General features: G+C 34.2%; 1 protein-coding gene across 2 annotated transcripts; it reads right to left on the bottom strand.

Annotated features, from left to right (window-relative positions):
- Positions 1–582: 582 nt before the first annotated feature.
- MS3_00002876 (uncharacterized protein) lies at positions 583–8,549 on the bottom strand. Of its 2 annotated transcripts, XM_012937180.3 has the most exons (5): positions 8,392–8,528; positions 4,217–4,457; positions 4,044–4,142; positions 3,878–3,993; positions 583–899 (listed from the first exon to the last, which is right to left on the bottom strand). In XM_012937180.3, the coding sequence occupies exons 2-5, from the start codon at positions 4,413–4,415 to the stop codon at positions 702–704; spliced, it is 612 nt and encodes a 203-aa protein (XP_012792634.1). In that variant the 5' UTR covers positions 4,416–4,457; positions 8,392–8,528; the 3' UTR covers positions 583–701. The 2 variants fall into 2 exon arrangements, with proteins under 2 accessions (XP_012792634.1, XP_051073176.1); XM_051210534.1 differs by having other exon boundaries at positions 4,044–4,457; positions 8,392–8,549.
- Positions 8,550–10,775: the final 2,226 nt, after the last annotated feature.

The following is a 10,775-nucleotide window of genomic DNA, read 5'->3' as shown; positions in this document are numbered from 1 at the left end:
TAATTTTAGCTAGCTTGAGTCTAAAATGTGATCATTTTTTGTAAATTGAAATCTATTTTTATCTGTAAGGTAAATTGTGGTTGAAAAAAACCATGAAAGATTTTATCAAGGATTGAGTACTCTATTTCATCTCGACTATTAATTATAACAAATCGTAGTTAATAGAAAAGGATAATCTTATCACAATTTAATATGCAACTGTCTAAAGTTAAGATTATTATTCGTAAAAACCAGATATTACATTAAAACACCAAGCTTATCACATCTAAAATCACTTGAGTCAATCTTAGATCTCATCACGATTACAATAATTGTAATTATTTTTATGCTACTTATAATATCTGAGTAGTATGAGTAGTAAGTCGAAATAAACAGTTAACGTTTCACTACATATTTTGATGTTCATGTTTTTATGTTAGAATATTTTTACAATAAATAATCGTAACAACAATTGTAAACGTGAGAGTAATTCTTGACCTTTATGTACTCATTGGCTTTCAATCTGCCTATCTTTTTTTGCATTTCTGTCATTCATGACTTGATTGCTTTCTTTTCTACTTTATTTAGTGCTCAAATGATAAATTTGTAATAATAGATTTTATTAATATGTATACCATATTGTACAGGTATATAATGTATGTATGAATGTAAGCAAGACAGTAGAAGTACTTTAAATTTTCACATAATCTTGGACAAATTGATCATTTCTTCTTTTTGCCTTTACCACTTTTTTTTCCACTCTTCTTTCCACTTTTCTTCGTTCCACCTTTCTTTTCATTCGCCTTTGCTTGTTTATCAATTTCTCGTTGTATTGTAAATTGGGGAATTAGAGGAACTGTACGTGTTTGTATTAAATGTTCAATTTTAGGTAGATCGCCGTTTGCAGCGTCCAATAAAACCTGTAAATAGTTGTATTATTAATAATAATAGGAGAGGAATTAAATGTAACATATAAAGAAAATTTCTTTTAAAATTGTTGAAAATAATGCGAAAACTTTGATGATGATTTCATATATATAATATTTATAGCTTAAAATAGATATTTTCCATGATAACCCTTGTATGAGATGCCGAAATAAATGGGGATCTAAACTTATTCAAGAATAATAATTTTCAAAAGAATCAGTTCTCAGTTAGTAAATACCTTTATTTTTTAATACATCCGTATAATACTGATTGAAAAAACCAATTAGATGTTAAGTCGTTAAGCCCTAACTCTACGGTTAGAGTGCTCCCAAATTATCCTTGTATAACTTAACGGGTCCTGAAATCGCTTGGAAGCATTTTATTCAGTCGGGACTGAGTAGAAATTTCTTTGAAATATCTAAAAGGATAACGAATCACGAGTCAACTCCTTATTGATAATATTTATTATTCTTCTGAAACTTTCTAGATGATCAAGGTCACATTGAATAATAAAAATAAGCACGAGTACAGCACCATTTTTGCGTTTTCTTCCTATTCTTTTGTGTCTAGACTGTTATGTAGATTTAGACTGAGATTATTAGAAGCGGCCAGAAAATCAGATCGAGTACTCAATTAACAGACTAAATCATCTATTTATGTCCCTTTAAACACTATTTAAATGTTGCCATATAATGGAATGTTTTCCGGGGTCAAAAATCTCCAATGTTAATTTTTTCTCAAGGATAGATTTTGAGTCTAAAAAACAGTTTGAATAGTTCAATATATTTGTCTTTTAAATCTTGAAGTTGAAACTCCTTTATTCTATGACTAAACTTTAGTGATTTCAGTGAAATGTATTTGTACTTGTTAAAGTGTGACAAATCGTACTATTCTAGCTACCTTTGATTAGTCTTTATAATATCATGATCAATATATTTGAGAAAGCTAGACTCAAATTTGTAATAATTTAAATTACATAGATTGAGTGATAACCAGACAGAAACAATGATTATAGATCCTAATGAATTATAAATTAACTATTTTGATAATATTCGATGTCCCAACACTGCCTATTCATTGGAGGACTGTTTATTTTTACTTGAATCAACTTAAAACTATTGATTTTGAACAATAGTTCAGTTGTATCAGTTATTCACGTTATTGTTGTGTATAACAACGAAACCTGTTAGAGCGACTGATTTAGTACAAATCTATGTTCAGAATGGGTTTTGTGGAGATTTTTAGAAATTTCACAGGTTGAAATCACGAGCCAATTGAAGCTAGACCACCATGGAAAACCTGGAAGTACGGGACGGCGCACGAAACCAGTAGGTCTTGGGTTCGAATCCCGCGAGGTGCGGAGTCGTGGATGCGCACTGCTGAGGAGTCCCATACTAGGACGAAACGGCCGTCCGGTGCTTCCAGGTTTTCCATGGTGGTCTAGCTTCAATTGACTTATGATTTCAATCAGCGAAATCTATGTTCATCATTGAATTATTTTCTACTTCATTCGTGATATTTATATTTGATGATAAATCGATCAGAAGCATGTGAAACCTCCGGATGTAGAAACTATACTTCACAAAATACGAAGAGATTAAACCAAAACGTTTTACTGTACCTATCAACATTAGTAAACAACTACAAAAATATGCACTTAATAATGTTATAATAAATAATTGGAAGATTATATTCACTTGGTGTTGCTTGCTTGTATCTTCCGATTGTTATTTAGGACTGTAATTGATCAGTTTGTTGTTGGCATATGTGCATCCTGTGTAGACTGCTTCGATATTGTCTGAAATCGATCTTTGCTTATAAAACTTGCGACTTCAGGCAATATCGAAGCAGTCTGCACAGGATGCACATTTGCCAACAACAGACTGATCAATTGTAGTCCTAAATAACAATCGGAAGATACAAGTAAACAACACCAAGTGAATATAACTTCACCCCATTGCACAAGTAGGTAGCTATTAGGACTCAGTAGCTAAGTGGATAACGCGATGCCATTTGAAGCAAACGGTACTGGGTTCCAGTCCCAGAGTGGACATCATCTCTGAGGTGTAAGTATGTCCAGCTTTCAAATAGGACGAAACGCCCGTACTGGATTCCACTGCTAGTCACTGTCTATCTTTGTTTATGAAATTAGAAGATTGTTTAACAAATCAGGACTGATGAGATAAATCTGGGTCAGGAGTGTATATGATTGAATTAAGGTGAAAAGTGACAGTAAGTTATACGAAATAATAAGAGAGTAATCCTTAAATTGTAAGCTAGTTGACAAATGTTGGTGTTTCTTCTGAATTCCCTGATTACAGAGGGTTGTTTAGCAGTGCTAAAGCTGTGTAATTAGAAATCAAAGATAACCGTTAAATCATTTTTAATTGCCACTTAAGACGACAAGCTATCTAAACGATATTAGTTGTAGAAACCACAAGTAATCAACAACTACGGCTTTTAGGTTCTCTATTAACTTTACAAAGATATAGCCATAATTATTTAAGCTCATGCCATAATTGTTAGTATCGTCGTAAAAAGGATAAGGATAAAATGTGAACCGGCTTGAAGACATCTCCTACAACAGACTAGTAAACCACCATCTTGACTCATGTGCTTAAGGCATACTGTTCAAAATAAATAAGTGAGAAGTAAGGCTAAATAAAAAAGTATTTTGTGATTGAATACCATTAAGGAACTTGGACACATCTAATCCATGTTTTTGGTTGAGAAATTTTATAAAAAATATCCAATCATTGACATTTTCCAACCTAAAGCATGCTCCATTAGTAAAGAATGAGAAATTAGGGAGCGTCATCTTCGAACTGACCAAGTTAGTATACCAAACAAGCTCATCTGTTAAAAATAGCCAGCATTAACTAGAGTTGAATTTATAGTCAAATCAATAAAAATGAACAGTGAACATTCAAGAAAGCAATGAGTATAACAAATCTTCTTCAGCATAACTTACTTTCCAAGTTTCGGAATTGTAAATTGCTAAGTCGATTGGTTTGACGCCACTAATACATTGATGATTAATATCTGCCCCAGACATAAGTAAGAATTTCACTACTCTTGTATGATTTCCTGTAAAATAAATTTAATAGTATGTTGTAAATCCAATACAACTGGCCTACCTTTAGCGGCCATATGTAATGGTGTAGTTCCATTTGAATCCCATATATTTACATTCGCTTTATTAGCGACAAGAAGTTTCACTGATTCGTAACTTCCATCTGTTATTTAATTTGAGATATATTTTTTGAAGGGAAAAGTAAATCAAGAATTACGAAATGTTAAACATGTTTACTTGCGGCTGCATAGTGTAATGCTGTTTTACCAAAACCATCAATAAAGTTTATATTCACTCCATTTGCAATACATTTGCTTACAGCTTTTATATCAGCATGACGTGCTGCTTTACATAAATTTAATTCATTTGGAAAACCCCATGGAATAAATGGATCGAATGATTTTTGTTCTGATACTGATTCAGCAGTTTCTGTCATGTTTTCATAGTTAAAACAAATACACAAATTGCATGGTGTTATCTAAAGTACATGAGGAAATAATTCAGTTATGAGGATCGAATGATTATTATTATTATTATGAATGACCAAATACTTATCAGGCAGTTTGTACAGATCCGATGAATAATTATAAAACAATTTCTTTTTCAAGGCCTATAAACCGGTAATAGCCAGTAGACATTATTAAACTGTATTATCATGCTAACTTGGAAGTTCTACTAAGAAAATCTCTCGTTTACGTTGTATTGTGATATGGTTCTGTTGGACTTTCAGGTGATGGTTGCATTGTTTGACCATTATACTTCATTAGAACGCGTAGTACATTAATTTCAAGTGAAGCACACAATAAGCTGACTTAGTAGTTAGTGTGTACTCTTAGGAACCAATAGTAATCAGTTGATAAGAACCGTTACAAAGTCGATGATAAGAAATATCCCTCTAGAACTATATATTATGTTACTTACTTCATGTCCATCAACGTTATTCACATCTTTTCAAACCATAACTTAAAATAAACCTGATTTAATTATAAGCGGGAAACGTGTTTCTATCTCAGGATATATTTTACAAAAAGCAGGATATTCCAATTTTTCGATAAAATATTTCCCTTTTTAGACACTTCACTATATTCAATTTTTGTACTCCATTTCGAAATATCAAACAAAGTTGTATTATTATTACTGCACAAAATGCATGTTGTGCAGATTTATTTCTCTGTATAATGCACTCGTTAGTTTCAGAAAAACTATGTATATCACAATAAATAATACGTTGCTTTGGAATCCATGAATTATCACTTGAACCTCAAATAGCAATTTTGAGGTGGACAATAAGTGAGTGGTGAGCATAAAGCCTGAAATGTATTAGACTATAATGATATACTTTTATTGGAGTTTCCAGAATTCTCTCAGTACTGCGACTCAAATTTGACTTAACAAAACGTAATAAACGATTACCCTCACATAAACGTTCAGTTACAAATTAGTCAAAAACCATCTGTCGTGGAAAAATTAATAAGGCATTACATAAGCAGCGAACTAGATATGACCAAAACATAACTGAAGAACCCATAATATATAAAAATGATTGATTACTGAGGTTCATATTGTGAAGGAATATAAGTATCTTTGACTTCAACAAAACTTTCAATGCCAAATTGAGGACATGATATTTTTTTAGCGGACGGACTATTTTCAGCAGTCGTTTGGTCTAATTGTGCAGACTTGAGACACCATAAATTCGTTGATTACATATACGTATATGAATGTCAATAAAAAAGATAATATGGCCAACCAAATCAGTGCATGAAACACACTTATAATTATAAAGAATGTAATGAATCAATTTTGCGTTATTTGATTAATATAAAGTCAAGTTACATAAATCATTAACTATGGCCATATGAAATGGATGAAGAGTTATAAAAATAAATGTGCTCTAGTTACGGAAGATATATTGGACATGGGATGTGGTGTCGTGTAGATTCCTTGTAAACGGTTAATTATAACAAGAATTGTAATAAGACAGATACGTTTTTACAGAGATTTCAAAAGACAGATTTATTTTTAAAGAAGAATGTCACATTCACAGTGTCAGAAATCTGAATAGTGTTTTAATTTTCAGCAAAATTAATGAAATGGTCAAGTTAGTTAATGTATCACTTGTAACGCACTCGAGAAACCAGATAACAGAACCTTATTTAAATAGGTTTTTGACTGCTTATTGTGTGATAATGAACGTATGAACGTAGTAATATATTCACGTCACTAATGGGCAAAATTTTTAGTGGAGTAAATATACGAAATTGAAAGCGTTAGAAGTGATACAAAAGAACCTGTAATAGCCCATTAAAACCTTGAAAAGGACCGATTATTCTCTTCAACTTTATAGTGAATCTCTGCACAATATTGCTTGTTATCACCGTTTTTTTCACATCAAAGAGCAAGGCATATTTTACGGGCATTCCTGTATCTTCTATGTCGAGAAGCAGTTTGGTCCCAATAAATGTGTTGAATATTGTCAGAGAAAACATAATAAACAATGAAAGAGTTGCTGTCTGTCTTTAAAACAGGTGGGAGATTAACATCCTATCAGTTTACACGGTTAAAACGTTATGTTTTATATTCTTTGGCAATTGAAGTTTTGCACTGGGGTGCAGTTACTAATAGGAGACTATAACTTCTCAAGATATCTTAAATTTCCGGCCAGCCCTAGTTGGTATAGAATTGTATTTTAAGTTAAACAGTAGTTTGATCCATGCTCTGTAAAAATAAACCTAGAATTGTTTCCCAAAAATATCACGACTTATGTTGACTGAAGTATTCTCAAAGAATTCTTGATTTGTAACATTCACTACAGTTACTAGATCTACAAACGATTATTCGAGTTACTCAAAGATTAAAGCGTACGTAAGTTTGAGTCGTAAACAAATGTACACGAAGCGATGTATATTTTGCTTAGAATGCTTTTTCGAAGGTGATATGAAGAGAATGAGTGCACCATGGTGTTTAAAAGTCTGGAGTTTAGAATTCTTTTGATATTGATAATAATTTTTACTACCATTGGCACCATAAATGAAAAGTTTGACAAACAGCTGGTGAGCTGTGTTGAATACAATGATGTTTAAAAGTAATAGAATCATAAAATAAATTCAGACTAAGGCGCGAATCTAAGATACCTTAGTTTTTTAAGGCTTGTGCGCGACAGATTAAAAGAACAGTGAACTGAGGATCCTCTGAAGCCAAAAAGGCTGTCCGGCTTTATAATCAGCAAGTGTCATTCGTTAGTCGATTACACGACAATAATTTAATTGGCAATAGCAAAACGCCAGTTAATCGTGATGTAAAGAAACATGATATAGCTTGTAGGGATACTAGGTTCACATCATTTAAACCCAACAACTTAATACTCGCCAAAAAGGATCCCGAACTGATTACAGAGATAGGAGAAAACGGTAAACTTAAATTCCGTTCTTAAGTTTGTACCGTATGTCTTTCTACAGAATCATTGCCCTCGAATGATGTAAGTATATTTCTGTGTTCAGTAGTTAGTCATGAGCATATGCTACTAGACATTAGTGACTTATCATTTAATTGTACTGCTGTCAACATAGTTAGCCAGGTCATAGTGTCCTTAATACATACATTATCGTAAGTAAAAGTTACATCCTTACGTTTTCTTTGCTAAGATAATAATATCTTATTTAATAATCAATTTCAGCCTACATTTAAAAAGTTGGCAATTATTTTAGAATTCCAGTGACATATATACTGCTTCTCACTGACAACATTGTAGCTACAGAAGTAAAGAGTGTTAGTTTCGAGACACCCTTCAGTGGGTAAATCTTAGGAAAATCTTCACTACCTACTCCGAAGTTGTAAGAAAGGTTGGTAATTTGATGCGCTATCCCATGCATTTACACCTAATTCTCTTAAGGATTTCCCCCAGAGTTTCTCCGAAATTCGCCTTTATTTTTCCTTCTTTGATTGCTTGAAATAACTTAAAAGTTAGAATAACAAACAGTGAAAATGATAAACGTGAGCGTAATCCTCAATCTTCTGTATATTTTTGACTCTGGCCTGAAAGTACTTTTTATGTCGGGGAATGTAAAAAGCAGCGTAAGTGAAATTCTCTCAAATGAAGGAGAGAAAGGAAAAAGGTCGACGATCCAGAACTCACACATAACAATGGTATCGATAGGCAGCATTTAGTAGTTACACAACAGTAAGATAAAGGTAACAGGACAATAATAGAATTGATGGATTAAGATGGTAAATGAGTTATATCTGTGTAACGCTCTGCCTTTGGTGGGTTTGAGTCTAATATAATGATACTGTGTGTGCTCGATGAGTTTGATAGGCAGCAAGTGAAATTTTATAGAAGAGAAAGACCAAATGTTTTTCTCTTAAGAGAAAACATGAGCCAATGACTCACTAAGCAGATAGAATGCACTTACATCTGATAGCGAAAGCAATTAATGACAATCGGAAGTGACACGGACGATAGATTAAGACAATATGATAATCGAGACAAAAAGTTGATGGTGTAATGTTTCAAACTTGTTACATCCAGTTTATTTGCACAACCCGGTGCAGCTGTAGTCATGGTTAATTTAATCCAATATTCAATATCCACGTAGGCAGTTTGAATAAAGTATTTATTTGCCTTCCATTCTCTCTTGTTGTTTCCTCATGAATCCAGTTTCTAAAAATGCTCAACTGGCTGTTGTCTGTCGACATGAATGCACTTATTCTAATCGTTTTGGTAGTTATGCGTGAGCTTTGTATATCTTGTAGTCTGAGAAGGTACGTTTATCTCCATTATATATAGAGTACTCAAAATCTCAACACAATAAGATTTGCAAAACCAGCAAATATCCCACCACTATGCAGGTGATTGGTTAGTCGCAGTCGGAAAAATAATAGCGAGTTTCACAAAGGGCAGTGAATTTTGTACTTGTTGTGATTATACTTGCTTTTGGTACTTATTGCACTAAAAAGCATTCTTGGTCTACTTTAACTAAGAGTTCTTTGGTTAAAGTTTGAAAATTTTTGCTACATTTTGTCCTGAGTATCTGTTTTTAGTCCTTGACTAACACATGTGTTCACATTGTTATCATTTTTTGTTTTTAAACCTTTTAAATCGAATTACAATGGTTGGTAAGACTCACAAATGTGGGCAACAAAATTGTTTGTTCTCCGTTGAGGAGGGAATGCAGTGTGACGACTGTAAAAAGTGGTATCACAAAATGTGTACACGACTAAGTCCGACGGCTTACAAAAGATGCTCGAAGCCTAACTCGCATTGGCTTTGTATGTTCTGCTGTACGGATAAAAAGGTACTAATACAGGAGGCTACGGGCCTATTGGCTTTGGCCTGCAAGAAAAACGATGGCGGAAGCACTGATAACAGGAGCACTGACGATGAAGAATGTGTCAGTGTAGTAAGTGCTGCTACAGGACCCATTAAACACCTGACCGCGGTTGACGGGAACGTGAAATCTCCGTTGACATTAACGAGAAATGAAGTGTCGCTTGATATTGACATCGGCAGTCATACACCTCTAGTCGAAATAGAAGATCCGGATAAAACTGTCACCGTTCCACATAGTCCAGGTGTGGCTGTTCTGAGTGGTGACAAATGGACTTCGGTAAGAAGGAAAAAAATAAGAGGAAAAAGGTTGTAGGCAAAACGCAGCTGGTCAGCAAGACATTGGAAGGAATGTTATCAGAAGAAAAATCCTCACCGCGTGAAAAGACAGATCTCTCTGAGAGATCAGTCATTTTTCATAAGATAAGAGAATCTTCAGATACTGAACCAAAGGCAAGATTTGAACATGATCTCAATCATATTAAGACATCATTAAGTAAACTACTCCCAGATACAGTTTCAGGAGTTAGTATTTGTAAGCTTTATAGAATAGGAAAAAAGGTGGATTCCAAAAGTCCTCAGAAAAACCGCCTCCTAAAGGTTACATTCAACACGGTGGAAGAAAGGAACCTGGTTCTAAGTAATTCACGTAAACTGATTGGGTCCGGAATATATGTCCGTGAGGACCTCAGCCTAGCTGATTGTATTAAGAGAAGAGCTGCAGAAGCGGAAATAAACGAGCGTCGCCGAAACGGTGAAAGAAACCTCGTTCTTAAGGGTTTTCAGATTGTAAAAGTTCGGAGCAAAACGATCCCCAAGCCACTCTGGGTGGCAAGGGAAAGCTCTCCACAGACTTAAAAGTGTGCTACACAAATGCTCGCAGCCTACTAAATAAAATGGCGGAGCTGAAGTCAGTGGTGGATAACGAAAAACCGGACGTTATCGCTGTCTCGGAAACTTGGTTAACGTCAGAAGTATTAGATAGTGAAATCCAATTGACTGGTTTCATAACCAGTAGGGCTGATAGATTAAACCGAAGGGGAGGCGGGGTTATTGTGTACACGAAAAGTACCCTAACCATAAGATTAGCTGAGACGGTAGCATATATTTCAGGGACATGTGAACTGGTGAGATGTAAGTTGAAATGCCGAAGGCAAGATATTGAAGTAGTTGTAGTTTATCGCAGTCCAGAATGTGTAGCAGACGATTTTCTCCTTAGTAAACTTAAGTCCTGGTGTAACAACGGTAAAAGCCTTGTAGTAGGCGACTTTAATGCACCATATATAAACTGGGTTAACTTAGAAGTAGGGTCATCCATATCGTCGTTCGACTCCAAACTGTTAGAAACCTCGATTGAACTAGCATTATTCCAACACGTTAGAGATCCCACAAGATACGACTTAGGAAACTCTTCTCTTTTAGATTTAGTCTTCACACACGGTGATGACGTTGGCCAAACGGCTTTTCTCC

This window comes from Schistosoma haematobium, chromosome 1, assembly GCF_000699445.3.
Source record: "Schistosoma haematobium chromosome 1, whole genome shotgun sequence".
Lineage (NCBI taxonomy): Eukaryota > Metazoa > Platyhelminthes > Trematoda > Strigeidida > Schistosomatidae > Schistosoma > Schistosoma haematobium.
Note: the sequence above shows the minus strand (reverse complement) of the source record. Positions and strands in the feature narration are given on the sequence as shown.

What these genes read in the sequence shown, in the direction of transcription:
- MS3_00002876 (XM_012937180.3), bottom strand. Translation starts at nt 4,415, where the DNA reads ATGACAGAAACTGCTGAATCAGTATCAGAACAAAAATCATTCGATCCA. An exon ending in ATTACACTATGCAGCCGCAA is followed by an intron (nt 4,143 to 4,216) that starts GTAAACATGTTT and finishes ATTAAATAACAG; the next exon opens with ATGGAAGTTACGAATCAGTG. An exon ending in ACAATTCCGAAACTTGGAAA is followed by an intron (nt 900 to 3,877) that starts GTAAGTTATGCT and finishes AACTATTTACAG; the next exon opens with GTTTTATTGGACGCTGCAAA.